The sequence below is a fragment of the Hylaeus volcanicus genome, chromosome 8 (genome assembly GCF_026283585.1).
Source record: "Hylaeus volcanicus isolate JK05 chromosome 8, UHH_iyHylVolc1.0_haploid, whole genome shotgun sequence".
In the NCBI taxonomy this organism is placed as follows: domain Eukaryota; kingdom Metazoa; phylum Arthropoda; class Insecta; order Hymenoptera; family Colletidae; genus Hylaeus; species Hylaeus volcanicus.
The window spans coordinates 6,610,637-6,627,165 of record NC_071983.1 but is presented as its reverse complement, the minus strand read 5'-3'; the positions used below and the strand labels follow the sequence as shown (position 1 = coordinate 6,627,165).

Here is a 16,529-nt window from a genome sequence, read left to right as displayed (position 1 = left end):
GCAAGACATTTTTTTAGCAGCGATAATTAAATTGAAGAGAGTAACAAAAATCATCAAAGTATTATTATTTAATATTCGTTCTTATAAAAAATATATAGCATTAGTAAATAAATAGTTCCTCGTTGTAAAATTTAAGTGTAAGATTTGAATGTGAATTCAGGCCCCGCAAAAGGTCACGCCGGCCCTGCTCTTACGATTTGAATTTCGCGCGCTCCGCGCAAGCGCGTCACCTGGAAACCTACTCACGTAGTACTTTTCAAAGCCTCGTTCCCGGGCGTCGAGTCGCAAGCGTGTACGTAGTGCGTCGTGAGAAAATTGGCATATTTTGTGAGAATGGAGCCCTTGTTTCAGCTGCACTTCGAAGACATCGATATTATGCTGATGAACGTGAAGCGGAGATTGATGCTGGACGACGAATCTGTCCAGGTATGTTCCATTCCTTTGATATTCGTGCGTAACAATATTCACGTTTCGCGGGACACGAGTGTGTCTGGAAAATTCTCAACGAACGATACTTGTTTGCTGCGATAAATAGTTCAGAATTGTACGAATAGCAATCAAAATTGAAGCTAGGAGCACCTATTCCCTTTCTTTAACGAGAATTATTGCACTTTTGTTGTATAATTAGACTATTAGAGCGTAAAATAGAACGTGACAAAGTGACGCCATCAGAGATTCTCATTTTACCCCGTGAATGCTCATCGGAAGGTACGAGGACATATATATATATATCGATAAAGAATTTTCGTTTCGCGATGTAGACAGGCTCGATTCGAAACATAGGTTAGAAAGAACAGTTACGATAGCAGTGCATACTAGGTCGATATTAGGTTGTCATTGGATGGATATACGAATTAGAATGAGCAAAGTTAGAAACTTTCAGATGATGTGCGTCGAACGACTATGTAACCTGTTTAAAAGTGGTGGCGCTGCGTGCTGCCAGGAGGTTCTTTCAAAGCTGATCAAATACGACGTTCTTTCGACATTGTTTGAAATTCTACACACACCCAACGATCGTCTTCTACCGTACGTTTCAGATGAAGGATACAATTTAAATCAGATTATAGTAATTATAGTAATTGCTTCCTTAATTCGAATCGATTATATTCTTCTATGACTGGCGTTTCTTTAATAGGTGTGTTCTCGATTTTCTGAGCTTGGCAAGCGTGTATCGTAATTTTTACGAATGTCACGTAGCCGCGGACGCCATGGACTCCATTTTGAAAGTAACAATTTGCGTTCTAAAATCTCGATGCAAGGAGACGCGAGTACTGGAGAAACTAATTAACGCCACTTACGAAATACTGCACAGGTAATGAATTTCGCTATAATCAAAGAGAGTAACCCCTTATTTATAGTTGGTAATAAACAAAAAAACTTTCGTTAACATCTAATTAAAAATAATTCGGACTGTAATCGCGCTTGGACTTATTTTTACCGTGAGAAAAAGGTTCGAATATTAGAATGAAAAAATATCTTTTGGTATATACTCAGGGAAGCTTTCCAAATTTTCAGAGCTGTGAAATTTAACATGGAACTGGGCACAGTCTGCGCTCCGAAGCAGGTTCTGTTCCTTCTGAAATCTTTGATTCTGGAGGAGAAGTTGGACCAGAAATTAAAATTCCTCGCGGTCGCGTTGCTGAATATCGTTCTGCAGAATATAGACACGGAAGACGAGCCGGGGGAGGGTGCTTTCGAAATTTGCCACAAAGCACTCAACTTAATGAAAGAGATTGTTGAGTACAGCGACGATGACGCCTCGATTACGCTTGCTGCAACCGCGCTGGCTGCTGTTTGCGCTTCTGGTGCTCGGTGAGCGTTCCTAACCTGAGTTGCAAATAACATTGTTCAACATTAACGCGAAACTCTTCGTTAAATATGTATAAATGGCTCACAGAACATTCATTGCATCATCAAATTATGATTTTACAGTTTCGTGTGCTAGAAATAGCCTTCTGCTCTTTCTTTATAAATAGTACATCTTTATGTACTATATAGATTCGTTGTAACGAATACTCTTGTCTGCTTTACGCACTTTTTAGTATGTTTAGTATCTCAGTTTTAGTGTTTATTAGAAAAATAGGTTTAAAGATTAAGCGGTAGTTCAGAAAATTGAATAATTTGTTGCAAGCCATAGACATACAAAATGGTAATCACGCAACTCGGTCACCATTTACAAATTAAATACTTTTGATAATTTAGAATACTTTAGATATAACTTGTAGATAAAATAGTAGATTCCACGTGGGTTCTTCTGGACATTTTTTAGTCCATTTTCAATCATCTATATAACAGACATTGAAGCAAAATTAATAAGAAGTTCACATCCCGGAAAATTCGCAAGAAACCGACGTTTCAGGTTGTGCGATGGGAACGGCGACGATCGCCGAATTTTCGACAATGTCGAGCAAAGCAGGGCGTCTTTGGCGAAGACTATCTACCTGGCGACGATGAACACTCTGATACCCTACGCTAAAGTAAGTTACCGAATCGGTGTCGCGTTACACGGCCGTCTAGATCGCGACATATTTAATTACAAGCGTCAATGGACCTTTTATTTCTGCCTCCGACAGAGCACGGAGCCAAACGAAACGGGCAGGCTCGAATTCCATCGGAGCCTGGTGACTTGTCTGAACAGCCTTTACAAGCTGAGCAACTGCAGCCGCGACGACTTGTCAAACCACTTGACCGCGAACGGATATCTGAAGTACTTCTTGCTTTTAACCACCAGGCTTCCGTAAGTCGCGCGTTTCTACCCAGGGAGTAGGGGGAAGTGCAACGAAGTCCATAGAAGTCTCGCACGTTTCTCTCGAATCTCTTCGAAGGAGAAATCGACCGAAGTTTCTTTCTTGGGAGTGTTTCGAACGACTTTCTCGTCGAAAATTGGTCGCCCCGATTAAATGTTAATGAATTCTGTGCATTCAGTATGAGTCAGGTTAATGGCACCGTGCGGTATACATAACTTTACCTTTTTACATTGACCTATTCCCTTCGCAAAGAAAAGTAGGACATTCTATAGCCAAAACTTTTCTTGGTTTCTTCTATAGTTCGTTATACTTTAGTAATAATAAGATAGAGTCTAATTATTCGGCACAACGTAATAGGACATGAAATGGTCGACACATTTTCTTGAGTTTTATTTTATATCACTTTATGTAATCTCGGTATATTATTATCTTCGTCGTTATTCTTGAGGGTTCGGTATCGAGCGACAGAAATACAAATTCTTGAGTCGCGAGAATAATAATGTATCAAGCAACTGGATAATCTATCCACCTTCATAATCAAGTTATTCTTATGTCTGCTGGCATAATCAGTTTCCTCCTACGTACGTATCGAGCGTCTCAGACCACTCGAACCTATCTGCTGTTTTAGAGAGAATCTGCGTCGCAGCACGTGCGCGCTCCTGTCGCGAATCGTGACCACTCTGAGCGATAAATCATTGTCGATCAATCAGTGGCCCGAGGGCGCGACTGGCTTCGAGAATTTAATGCACAGGGGACTGCTCGACTTGCCGAGAGACTCCCAGCAGTGGAACGACGTCGTTGCCCGTCGAGGAAACAGCGCGATCGCGCTGATGATGTTAACGTATTATCATTACCACGGCACTAGAGAGTACGAGTTCATGTTACACTTAAATACAGTCTTGTTAGGAAGATAGTGATCGGAATATAATTTAAAAGAATTATAATTAACCTGTAAATGTCCGTAACACGTGTACTGTATTACCATTTATGGTTCCACGTTTTCATACGCCAGCAAATATGAACTTGTAGGACATCTGCGGTTTGATTATAACACATTCCTCTCACGTTTTCATACATCGAAAATGATATTCAGTTTCTACCTCGATAGAAACTGAAAGACATCCTCGGAAGCGTTCTCTCTAATATCAATAGAAACATTTCAGAAGCGACATGATATGCCTGAGGGCCTTGATAACTTGGATCGTCGGTCTGCCCAAGTCTCAGCAGATTTCAGAGCAAATTCTGAAGGTCCTGTGGTTTCTGTTCGCCATCGCGTCTGTCTCCCATCCCTCACCGAACTCGGAACAGGATTACGGCAAGGCAGCGACGCGATTGGCCGCCGCGTTGCAATATTCCAGACTGAACGACTGCTACACTCACCACATTGATCTCCTTCGCTATTGTTTAACCTGCCCCGACGTTCCCAGACATCTCAGGAACAAAGCGCTGGACTTCTGGCTGGTGGAGTCCGACGGAGACATCAAGCCTCTGTTAACTCTAGATCGCGACCAAGTCGTTCGACATTATTTATTGGTATTTAGAGTCACTTTGTCGGAATTGAAAAATTTGTTCGCACGGCTGGATGGAATGTTTCTTTTCGCGAACAGCTCGCCATACAGACCGGGTACTCGGAGAGGATAATTAACTTGGCGATGAAGGGGGTCCGCGAGATGATACGCGTCGACAACGCCAAGGAGATCGCTGAAATTGCCTGGCACATGCTCCCCAGTCTTCTTTCGTCTTATCAGCGGGATAAAGGTTGGCAGTTCGATTTCTCTAATTTACCCTTGTTCTTGAACGACAGCTCGGGAAACACCCTTTTATTAGGAATCTTCTCTATACTTCTGGATAGACGCTCTTTAGTCTTTCTAATCCTTTATTTCATATCGCATCCGATGAGCTGTATCGTACCTGTAGCTTGCGGTGATAGTGTTTGAGAAAGTACACTGCACTCTGGACAAACACTATTACTTACATTTAATGAAGACTGTAGCTCGTCGAAATCCAATCTCCAACAAATCTAAACGCTGTTCATAGACGAGCAGATCAAGGCGGTGCTAGAGTTGACGAACATCTTTATTCCTCACTCTCTGTCCCTGAGCGTCAGGAATCGTTGCGCGGACAGCCTGATGGCCATCGTATTAAGAAGAGAGGCTGATGTAAAATTGAGGACACTGGCGGTAATGCAGTCGTACGTCTTGCTGGTCACGTCCGCGACGAGCAAACCGTTCATGGGTAGATACTCCCCTGGAGTTTTCGCTGGATAAAAGACGTCGAATGTAATCTCCTTTCTATATAATTATAGTAATCGAGAAGTGCATCGGAACTCCGAATTTCCTGGAGGAGTTGCTCGTGCAGGGATTCTCGGAGGACGCTCCGGAATTGTCAGCTGTTTGTTTGAAGCTGCTGGCGTTTATTATTCACTGCCAGGAGAAATCGTCGATACAGGTGTCGCGTCTGTTTTTTTTTTCTAACGAAGAATTTATAGAACCACCATTTATTTTCGAAGTATCTAATAGTAGATTTCGTGCTCCAGCGCGATGAATCATTGTCGATCAGCGCCCAAAGCCTAGCAGATTTACTTTTCAATACAAGGACGTCTGTCCACTGCTCGATCAATGGGATGCAACTCGCGCTGGAACTTTTGACGCAAAATATCGATGGCTGCGCTGTTAAGCTGGACGAGGCTGCGAGCAGCGGTGACGGAGCCCGAGGAGTTCTCAACCTTTTCGAAACTCTTCACATCATACATGGCAAAGTTAGTCCTACCACATTTAGTACTATGTTAATTAAACGAAGGAATAATTATTTCTCCATGGATAAAATAAGAAACTCGTTACGAATATTTCATTTCCCTTTCAAACGATATCTCTCTTATTTTTATTAGAATTCACCCTTCATCCCTTTTATTATATTCGAACCTTGGCTGCATCTGTCGACAGAGCATCCCGACGCAAAGGGATATAGCGTGCCAGTGTCTAGAAGGTGTGCTAATCTTCTGTCACAAGCACGTGGAGTCTTTGTTGTACGAATTGTGCACATCCATGAGTAACGACGGCCTGGTGGCGAGCACCCTGAGCACGCGTTACGTTTCCTGCCACTTCCTGGAGTTCGTCTCGACCTGGCTGCGCTGCCGGAGAAAGTACTGCAACGACGAGGGACCGTGGAACGAGAGATCTCTCTGCAAGACACCCTTCGAGGAGACTCTGGATCGGCTTAGGAACTACGTCAAGGCCACCGAGAGCACCAGAACGGACGATGCGTTCAACAGTCTTCGCTACGCGGTGAGTGCTCCCTTTCAGATCTATTCTTTCTTATTTCAGCCAAATATTCATGCATCTCGATGCATTTGAATTATTTATTCGCTACTCTACTTAGGAAATGTGTATATTTCTTGAAAGATAGCTGTACTGATAGCAAATACAATGCAAATCCTCTTATATCTCGACACATAGAAAAAACTGCCGTTTATAATGAAAGCGACTGCTAGCTTCTAAAAATTCCATTTCCAGCTGTCCCAGTTTAAGGTGTAGGACACACGAGGACTGGAACGAGTATAAATACCACAGCTTGTTTTAACAGTTTATTTTACCCGTGCAACATCGTTCGTAACATTACTTCAACATGGCAATACGTGCGTACAAAAAGTAGAAAAAGATTATCCAGGACGAATTCGCGTTCGTCCGCGTGTGGACGCGTGCGCTTCTGTGATTCTGAAATATAGCATTATATTTATTTCGGTTGTATCGCTAGTATAATCGCGCTCCTCGTATCTCTAATCTCCCTAAAACCACTCGGAGCTGTTCGGGAAGCGCTGCGCGCCTTTGGCTTTTGCGATTTTGTGTTATGGATGGCTTGGTATAGTTCCCCCCCTCTCTTCTGAGCGTCGTTTCGACTTCTCGTTCCGGGCTGGGCTTGCGTTACTTCCGCGGCCGCCCGTTGCGCTGCATGAAGCAACCCTTGAAGGAGTTTAATCTCACGTCGATCTCCCCTTCTTCAAGCTGAAACGGAAACGCTTCCGTTGGGCCACTCGAAATTTCACGAAAATCCTACCCCCGGCCAACAGTGGAACACTCGCGACGCGTCTGAAGTCTATTTCGAAGAGGCTTCGAACAAAGGAAGCTTGTTATTCTTACGAGCCGCAGAGTGCCAGGGATGAAATTGCTCCCTGAAGTTTCATCTTTGATCCTAAAGAACGTTAGGGGCGCAAGGAAGTTTCTCGGACGAATACCTTGCGAATCTTGGTGAAAGTTAACGCGATACAAAATTTTAACGAATTCATTTGCCATTCTTATTTCGTTAGCTTATATATCTACTGGACTTCGGAGTCGATCGCAGTTAGTTCACGAATGTTCCGTGTTGGTAGTGATCGATATTAGCTTAAACTGGAGGAAATACCTGGTCGAACAAGTAGATTTCTTTGTAGCAGGACGGCGAAACGCATTCGCGGATGCATCTGGTTTTAGCGATAGTACTCTGCGGTGGCAGCATCTTGCAAGCGCCGCTTTCCTCGCAAGTCTGCTCGTACTGCCTGAAGAGAAGTTCCTGCGAGGAAGCATAGCGTTATTTTTTAGCATGGCTCGTCCCTAAGCATTCAAATAGTCTTCGACGAGCCAATTTAGTAGTTCAACCCTCCCTTGTTGGGAATTGATTAGAAACGACTAACTCAAATTCTGAAAGTAGACAAATATTTATTATGACAACAAATATTTATCATTTATCAAATGGAATTAGTGGAACGCGATGGAAGGCTATAACGTTCTCTTAACGCGAATCTTGTAATTCTGTGTCAGGTTTCGTTATGTTAGATACTTTTCTAAATTCAGACGTGAGGCTACTTGTTTCCAAACAAAAATGACACTGCATCTGTTACCGAGAAAGATTCGTGTGTCATGAAAAATGCAGACGACTCTTCTTCCACGCGATAACCGGATAAAATTGAGCGCAACAATTGGTTGAAGCCTGTTCGGAGATTAACCCCAATTAGTGCTGGCATGAAGTTCTATTATTGGTACCACCGCCACCGGGCGCGTTCAATTTCCTTTGAAGACAGTCTTTATGGAAACAATTTCTTCCCCTTTCGTCGACCGGTGTAAGTGAATGTAAAAGCTCGTTATCATTATGGAGGGTCGTTTACTGCTAGAGATATACATTTGTCATAATCACATACGCTTATCCTTCTATTGGTATGTAACGTGTCTGACTATAGCCTGTCTGCTTCCACTTGCTACTTCAGAAAACTTTATTCTTTCCATCTCAAAAAAGAAGTACTACAATTACGAATACTAGTTCGATTTAGAATTACCCCAAGAATCAAGGAATTCCGCAATAATTATTTCGATATATGAAACAAGGTTTTCTCAGAAGAAAATAAAAGAAAATAATACAAAAACAATAGCAAGTACTTCCCAAAAATAAAATCGAGAGAAGCGTTCCTTTGACTTCCACGAAAGTTTTAGTAACAAAGTTTGAGGAGTTATATGCCCCGAGTGTAACAAGTGACGATGCCTGAACATATCAGTGCAACAAGTGATGGAGAAATGAAAAGTTTGGACACTCGTGTTTTTGATGGAGCGAACTCCTCGACAAGAGGAAGATAATTGATTCCAATTCAACGAGTAATCCTTATTCCGAGGGCCGTATCGACTGACACGCGAGTCTCCGTTCCGTTCTATTGGAATAACCGTATCAGCGACCGATACCACCGAAGCATGCCCTCGAGCACTTTGACTGTCTTCGGGGTTAATGCCAAATCGATTTCACCCCTCTGACGATACACCCCATGGGAACATTAAGTCGAGCCATGCGACAGTCCGGTCAACCTAACGGGGGTTGAGTGTAACTCAAAGGGAGTCGCGTGAATCGGATCAAAATTCAAAGCTCGACACTGATTTTGGGACATAGTAATGAAGGGGTCATTGGAATCAACAGGACAGGTTTATACAGAATTTGAATCGACTCTCAATTCAAGTCTTCTCTAGGAATTCTGTCAAGACTGGAGCGATGATTTAGAGATTGATAGGATTATTAGTAGTATGTAAACAGAAATAGAAATTGATTCGTTTTGATGTCAATTATTATTTCATCATAATTCTAATTTAATAGAGAATTTCTGTGGGAGCTATAGAGTAAACGTAGGATTTTTGTGCAGTCTGCATTATTTTGTTATGTCCTCTGAGAAATTCTTTAGAAAAAAATCTTAAGAGTCTTAGTTCCACTAGATGAAATTTTTAAACTTAATCATACAGAGGGTTCTTTCGTTCCCAAGGAAAAATATTTCGAATCTCTCTTAACTGATACGAGCGATGTTTTGCTTTGACCTTAATGGAAGCACTGAACAATTTATACCGATCTACTTAAGTTTAATTAGAGTATTGTCAACAGCTCGAACCCCCGCACGTGTCCGCGAAAATGTAGCAAAATTCTGTCCCACGCTTAAAGAAGATTTTCCATCTTTGAAATTCTATTCTTTTCATAGAGGTCGTGGAGTGTATCAATAATACCATACTGCGGATCGGACGTATCGATTGCATATGCAAATATTTGGAAAACATATGCTAACTACATGCACGATAGATGGATTCATGCAAGAGAAAATAATGATATCAATACATTACACGAAACGCGTTCCACGTGTGTTTTGCATATCGTCGCCTCATCGGCATGCACCATAATCCTATCAAATTCCTGGTCTAGCGATTACAGTAACGTAAAAACCACTTCAGCGTCGTTGTAGCATCACAGACACTCTAAACCCTCGACCAGCTCCCAGAAAATCGTCTAGATTTTAAAATAGGTTAGGTCGAACCATCCCGAAAACATCAAATACAACCACGCGACCCCTCCAACCATAATCACTCCGAGAACGTCACAAGAAATTACTCGAACTAGACATATTTCTCTGCAAAACAGAAACAAACCCCCCTCCAGACTCCATTCTTGGAATTTTACTCTCCAAGGGGTAGCGTCCTCAACAACCACAACAACCCCCGAAAAATAGAATATTATCAGAGCTCTGATTAGAGGGTGAAGCGCGTCACGAATACACAAAATTCTCCGACACGTTCTTCGTAGAAATTTCAAGTGGCACGTTGCTGCAGGTGTCCAGCGTCGCGGCGAAGCGCCACCCCCAAAATAAAGCCAGTCGGCCATAACCTATACGGTCAGCGGTCGATCTCGTTTCTATCTCGAGCCGATGGAAGGCAAAACTTACGGCGACTTACATTTTTGGTGGTCTCCTTGTACGGGTACTCGGGGAAGCTGAAGGTCTTGGCGTGGATTCCTGGCCCCTGGTGTAGGTGTCCGACGACGAGGATCAGACCGATCGTGAACGCCACCCCCGGCGCCATGTTGAGCAGCCGGCAACGAGATCAATACGAAGGGGTGGCGCTCGCTTAGGTTGCGCTTTCCTTCCACGGGCTTTTCTCCTCTGCGGTCGTAAAAATGTCCAAATCCACGGGGTGGATCCGCTCCCAATCATCCCACGATGAACCTGTCGATTCCCTTTAGCCGCTTGTCCCGCGAAATTGACTTTTTAAGACCACCCCTCGCGTCGACGGCGACAGGAGGTAGGGTTTTGGCGCCGGGTACTACTTCGGCCAGGATTCGTTTAATCCCTTCGCTGTCAGTTTTTGGCGAGGTCGACGAGATTTGGTTTTTATTTTGCCCGTCGACCCCGAACTTCGTTGGCATAGGCTTTGACGCGAGCTCGGAAACGCAGAGTTGCGGGCGGAACTCGCGGGTGCAGGGGTTGATGGTCGGACTGGTTCTTCACGGGAACATGTAGGGTGGGGATATTAACACGTTGATCGCCACGTCATCCATATGTGGGTGACTGGACTTTTTACCGTGGAATTAAGTAAATTAATTCTGAAGATAAAACGTTAAAGAAAATAAATCTCCGTAGGGTTCATGAATTTCGCGGAATCGCAATAAAGATGGGACTAGTTTAAATTCGACGAAAACAAGTTTCAGTTACATAGAAACAAAATGTACGGCTCGTATAAATTTTCACGCGTAGTTTGGCAGTCGAGGGTACGAAGAGGAAAGTCCGTGGAGAGTGATGGAACGTAAACATTTTCGGTGGGCGAAACGATTTTGGTGTGATATAGGGGATCGTTGAAGATTTGGTCGTGCCTTTTCAATTCTGGGTATTAGTTTTCTCGCTGGTTTTCATTTTTGTGATAATTATTGGCGTTAATGAGTATACTCAGCCTTAAAATTTTATTTTATTTTTGTAATCTAAACGAGTTACCCTTCTATAAAATTGTTCAGATCGGATGGAGTTATCGATTTAAGTGTTCGAATTTTCCTTTGAATTTGAGTATTATGTCCTGACTATACCGTGAATGTAAATATTACCATCTTTGCATAGAATACAGTAGACGTAAACGGAATTTTGCAACTTCTCTCGATACACTAAAGCTGAGCATCTCGAACTCTTGAAACTGCAAGTACCGACAATAATGCTTGAAGCTTTCTGCCTCTTGTACTCCTCCTTGCATAACACCGCCTTTGCCATGCAAAATCGCATCGAAAGTACGTGTCAAGCGCTTGCACTATTTGCATGCATTTTTTTCTCGACATTTTAACCTCGTTGTCTCAGTGAGGCTCGGGCATCGAACCGCATCGAAGACTAGAATTATTTTAGATCTAACACCCCCTAAAAAAATCCAAATAAAATTCCTTAAACGTGCCACGCAAGTATCGATCCAGGGAACGACCCTCGATTACCAATAATATCGTATCATCGCGTAGGTTCGTTCCGAAAACGAGGCGCCCGGTAATCCCTCCATCTCGTTAATCCCCCAGGTTCTCCGGCTCGAGTACGGCCTGTAATCGTTTCGAGAATCTCGTGGAAAAAATGTTCCACCGCGTCCTCGGAATTCCAAGTACGTCCCCGGGGTTTTCGCGTTCGTCTTGTTTATCCGCGCGCTGGAATTCCGAGGGAATCCGCTTTATCCGCTCCGAAACAATATATTTAAGCTTCCCTCGGAGGAGCACCGAAGACGGGGGTCGCGGAAGCGGGAAGCGTTTCCAGGAGGGTTCGCGCGGGGCGCATCCGCGAATTCATCGATAAATCCGTCGCGGCTCGTCTGTTTTGCATAAAACTCCGCGGAGCGCGCGCAGCGAACCGCGATGGCATTTATCGTCGCGACGCACGCGTCCGTACGGGACGCCGTTTTTGCCTGGCGTCGCGCACCACCGGCAACCCACGTGCGCCAAACCGTCCCTCTTTTCCATCGAATCGAGATTTCGGCGGTGATTAGCGGCAGTTTGCCTCGCCTCGCTGCCCTCGACAGTCGATAGACTTTCTCGATAATTTCCCCCACGGTTCGAGGGATTTTCGAAACGACGCGACGGGAACGATGGTTCTCGTGGTTTCCGGCCGTTGCCGCCATTCTCTTCTGCCGCCGAGTCTTCCGCCGTTGCCTCGACTTTACTTCTCTATTGTGTTTTTCCTGGCTCCTGGCAATTTCGGTCGGAGCTGGAATTCGCGAGCTGGAAAGGCGGCCTTAAAGTCCGAGGAGCATTTATGGGCTTTGTGTGGAGTGTATGATGTAGGTGTGCGGAGCTCGAATGGACGGTGAAGATGATCGAAAGTTATGAGGCGATCGCTTGGTCTGTTTGTGGGTGGAACAGCAGTTCTTTTGGAGGAGCTGAAATACCATTTCCTGGTAGAAATATCTTCAATCTCTGATGCCACAAAATCTGAATTTCTAGAGTCACTATCCTACAAATTCGCAGATTTTTACATAGCTCGTCGATCCTACAAAGCTAGCTGATCTCACTTAAAGAACCCTTCCATTTCAAATAGTTTGCGACCTCGCAAAATTCCACAGAAACTTGACGAGCGAAGAACAAACGAACAACAATTGAAGGGAAAATGAACACCAGTTGAACCGTTTACCGTACGAGGCAACGAGTTATCCCCGCAAAACCCGATTGTTAGCTCCAATAATTTAAAAGTCCATTAACCGCGGCCGCCGTTAACGAAACGCGTCGCGCGTCACGCGGCCGCGAAAAGAAAAAAAAGAATGAAAACGACGCGTCAGAGCGGGTGCGAGACGAATTTAAAACTGTAGAACGCGGTCGATCGCTATTCAAATAAAAAATTTCGTGCGCGTACATGCGTAACCAGACATTCAGGCTGATTAAGCTTTTCGCTTCCCTCGGACGAGGGACGAAAATCGCTACCCGGAGCGGTTTCAACGCGGAAAGCTTGAAAAATTCGAAATCACGGCGACCGTTTTGATTACGTGCACCCCGTTCAAACACGAAACGCAAATCGATGCATGGTGCACGACGTACGCAACGATAAAATGGCGGTTCCATGCGAAAATTCCGTTGATTTATCGAATCGCGAGTCGGAAAGTTTCGTAGGAATTTTTTGTTGTTGGATATATTAGCGTCTTCTCTCTTTCGAGAATATTCAAATTAAAGAGACTTTAGGTTCTTTATTCGTATCCGGAGTCTAGACAAAAATTTGCGGTGGTTAATTGTATGTCTAATATTAAAATTATAAGGTACAAAGTAGTCATTGGAATATAGTACAAAAGAAGGTTAGTTACGCGTGTAAAAATGTAAATTATGCGCTTGATGATTCTGTCAAAAATTAGCAGTTAATCGAGATATTTTTTCTCATGCCGTATCGTCAGTTGAACGAATAATGCTAAGTGACGTCTAATTGAAAAATAAAATTACCAGATTTTTATCTGACAATTTCAACGTGTATTCTGACGTTAAGAGCAGACATAGTACATACGTTTACCTTCGTAAGCCATGATAGAGGGGTCCTAACCCTTGGAGCACGTCGGTCACGCATTCTGCGTCGCGTGACAACTGCGGCTGACGTCTCCTTGTTCATCCGTGAAATAATTTCCGCATCTGCTCTCGGCCAGATCGCTGTAATTACCATGAGATTTAACATTCACGATGCGTAGAGCTTGCTGGAAAATAAAATTCATCCACCTCGACTTTCAGGTCGCATAGAATATATTAAAAAATAAAATCGATCCGTATTAATTTTCAAGGTGCATAATATTCATCCACTCGTACTCACGAGATGCCTTCGATTCATTCGCCTCGACTTTCCACACGCGCAAAATTAATTTAACACTCGAGAATTCTATCCAATTTATAACAAACACGAGTTGAAACGCGAAATAGAAATAGCTTCGTTAATACTGTCGAGAATTCCCCATTTTCTCGAGTTCGATCAGCTATTTCTGGAGTGCTGTGCACGTCGAACCGGATGCAGTCGATTCTATTAATTCCATCGGTCCGTTTGACGGTGACACGCGTCCTCTGGAAGGTATTGTAGTATATATTGTAGTATATTATTTAAATCCACTTCTCGTTCGCGCAGAAAAACACAGCTAGAAGTTGATTTAATTAGGGAGTAATTAAGTACCGGATGGCAGGCGAGCCGGTTGATCTAATTGGAATGATTAAGAGAATTGTTCGCGCAGGAGGAGAGAATTGTGCGCGCATTCGAGCGGTCCGGCATAAATTTTTCGAACGCCTTTTGTTTCCGCACAACGGGCGTATCTGCTGGGAAAATTGGGCGCTCGGATTAAATTTGAAGCTTTCCTCTTTCCCTTACAGCGGCAGGGCACAATGGCGAAAAACAAGAAGGAAGCAAACGACGAATTAAAAGTGTCGGGGGCGGGGGACGAAATCGCTACGTCCAGCTGCTCTCACGGCAATTTAATTTTCAGGTAGTTTGCAAATTGTCGGAGACAATTGAATCGTACGCTGCGTTTGCTATGATACAGCTAGGTATATGGTTATAAAGATAGGAAACAATACTCCACGTAAAATTTAATGCGGTCTCTATAAAATGCAGCGTTTCCAATACTTGCAATCTGTTTTAGTGCTTCGATAGAACGGATAAAGTCGTTGGATAAATAAATAAACTGGAATAGTCAGTATCTGGTTCGAGGACATTTCCGTCGAGTGTGGAATAAGCGAGTTCCAGGGCTGGCAACAAAAAGGATCGTTCGTTGGGTCGCGCTCGCAATTCTCCGCAATTGCGAATCGTAATTACGTCATTGCGGTTGCACGCGCGTCTATCAATATACCACGCGACCGGAGCTGATTTAACGTTAAAGCTATTACCGTCTGATCATCCGCTGCGCCCAGTTGCTCGATAGACTCCGTCTCAGAATAAGCAATTCGTTATTTTCGAGCGAGTTGACATCGCTCCTGGCATGTTTTATTCGAACGTGAAACGAACCGTGGCGCGTCGTTGGGAGGCTTTCTTGCTGCGAGACTCACGATTAACGCGAGTGGAGAATAGGTGCGCACGTAGGATTACGCGAGTTGTCGCGGGAAAGCGGGAAAAACTGGCAAACGCGTCCGAAACCGCGTGGGGAATTGCAGGAAAAATGAATCCGATTGCCGTACGCGTTGGAGAGCACGCACGTCGCTGGACTCTTCCTCGCGTGAAACTGCGTCGAAAGCGTTGGAGACAACATTTTTGTGCGAGACTTCGTTTTCGAGAGAATCGAGCACAAACATTTTTTTGGGATGCGTTACTTGGCATTTATGTTCGTTACTCGCTGGTTCTACTTCTGTTGGTGTTTGGAGATATCAACAGTGGGTCGGTCGATTTTCATTGATTCCGACTGGGTGGAAAACAGGGACATTAATCATTTTCGATGTTTACATAGAGCGACATAAGTAGAAATAGCCAGTGATGGTCAGACGTGTCAGACAAATCGCGTGGGCGGACTTTTCAATTTGGTTGCGTCTCAAGCACATGTACTATTTTTAGAAATATTATTTACAATATACATCGGAACAGGCACATCGAGTTACTTAAAAAATAATATCGACGGTTAAAAAATCGGCGCTCAACGTATCGCCGTGGCATTTCCTCCGCCGCATATTGAAAAACCAGATCGCTGGCTGCGATATCGGCCGCGTATAAATCAATCCCGACGCGACGTGATAAATAGCGAAGTAATAGTGACGGGAAGCGTTGGTTTTCGAAAAAGGGAATCCGTGTATCCAGCAGCAGGAACGCGGTGTTCCTGGCGTAGTGATGGGATCAAGTTCAATGTGTACCCACAAACTCGATTCACGTCCAATTCTCAAGTAACGTTAAACAGAAATATTTCTGAATGTTTTACTCAGCTCTAATTAGTCGTCTAATTGGCACTGAAAATTTTCTGTTTCCCATTTCAGAAGATAAGAATCTTCAACGAAATTCCTTCCTATATTTCCTTTAATAATTAAACAGCTTTTACAAAACGTTAGTATTCATTTCGTTTATCATTCATTCACTAGAATATATCAAATATTGAAATCATTTAATTTCCCTGTTCTCGAACAATGCAGTAACGGTTTTCAAATATAACGTCCGGCGAGAGTTAATTAATCACAGCAATGATCGTGGTCATAAATCAAGTTTTGTTATTACATTCCGTTCGTATATTTCGTCGTAGTTTCGATTTATTTAGAGGCAATATTTTACGTACGAAGCACAACTCTAATATTTAATTCCCTTTCGAATCAGTTTAAACTCGGACACCTGGACATACCCAGACAAAAATTGGCGCGAAATAAAATTTTCAAAACCATTCTACATTTATATAACCTGTTCCGCTTACGTTCAAAATCCTCGCAGACGCTTCGGAGCCCAGCTGATCAGAATTCGAAACCACTATGGCACTTGATCCCATCGCTATTTCCGGTGACGTTGATTTACTGGCTCCAAAGGGAGAAGGAATAACGTCTCTCGATTCTACCGGTTACAAGATTCCCTCTCGGCCGTTA

General features: G+C 43.5%; 2 protein-coding genes across 3 annotated transcripts in view; one reads left to right on the top strand and one right to left on the bottom strand.

The window, feature by feature from the left end:
* Nucleotides 1-287: 287 nt before the first annotated feature.
* Nucleotides 288-16,529, top strand: part of LOC128880739 (uncharacterized) — a 215,688-nt gene continuing 199,446 nt past the window's right edge. For both annotated transcript variants that reach the window (XM_054131123.1, XM_054131124.1), the window contains exons 1-13: nucleotides 288-426; nucleotides 884-1,026; nucleotides 1,136-1,312; nucleotides 1,516-1,812; nucleotides 2,360-2,477; nucleotides 2,574-2,737; nucleotides 3,376-3,615; nucleotides 3,911-4,280; nucleotides 4,355-4,505; nucleotides 4,785-4,982; nucleotides 5,053-5,195; nucleotides 5,284-5,505; nucleotides 5,690-6,031. In XM_054131123.1, the coding sequence (XP_053987098.1) occupies nucleotides 334-426; nucleotides 884-1,026; nucleotides 1,136-1,312; nucleotides 1,516-1,812; nucleotides 2,360-2,477; nucleotides 2,574-2,737; nucleotides 3,376-3,615; nucleotides 3,911-4,280; nucleotides 4,355-4,505; nucleotides 4,785-4,982; nucleotides 5,053-5,195; nucleotides 5,284-5,505; nucleotides 5,690-6,031 (2,658 nt within the window). In that variant the 5' untranslated portion in view covers nucleotides 288-333. The remainder of the gene's footprint in view (nucleotides 427-883; nucleotides 1,027-1,135; nucleotides 1,313-1,515; nucleotides 1,813-2,359; nucleotides 2,478-2,573; nucleotides 2,738-3,375; nucleotides 3,616-3,910; nucleotides 4,281-4,354; nucleotides 4,506-4,784; nucleotides 4,983-5,052; nucleotides 5,196-5,283; nucleotides 5,506-5,689; nucleotides 6,032-16,529) is intronic.
* LOC128880742 (uncharacterized) lies at nucleotides 6,318-10,269 on the bottom strand. Its single transcript, XM_054131133.1, has 3 exons — nucleotides 9,971-10,269; nucleotides 7,146-7,292; nucleotides 6,318-6,748 (listed from the first exon to the last, which is right to left on the bottom strand). The coding sequence occupies exons 1-3, from the start codon at nucleotides 10,094-10,096 to the stop codon at nucleotides 6,668-6,670; spliced, it is 354 nt and encodes a 117-aa protein (XP_053987108.1). The 5' UTR covers nucleotides 10,097-10,269; the 3' UTR covers nucleotides 6,318-6,667.

Excerpts from the sequence above, each read along its gene's own strand:
- LOC128880742 (XM_054131133.1), bottom strand. The coding sequence starts at position 10,096 with ATGGCGCCGGGGGTGGCGTTCACGATCGGTCTGATCCTCGTCGTCGGA. Across the intron at positions 7,293-9,970 it reads ACAAGGAGACCACCAAAAAT|GAACTTCTCTTCAGGCAGTA; the intron begins GTAAGTCGCCGT and ends GCTTCCTCGCAG. Across the intron at positions 6,749-7,145 it reads AAATCTACTTGTTCGACCAG|CTTGAAGAAGGGGAGATCGA; the intron begins GTATTTCCTCCA and ends TTTCCGTTTCAG.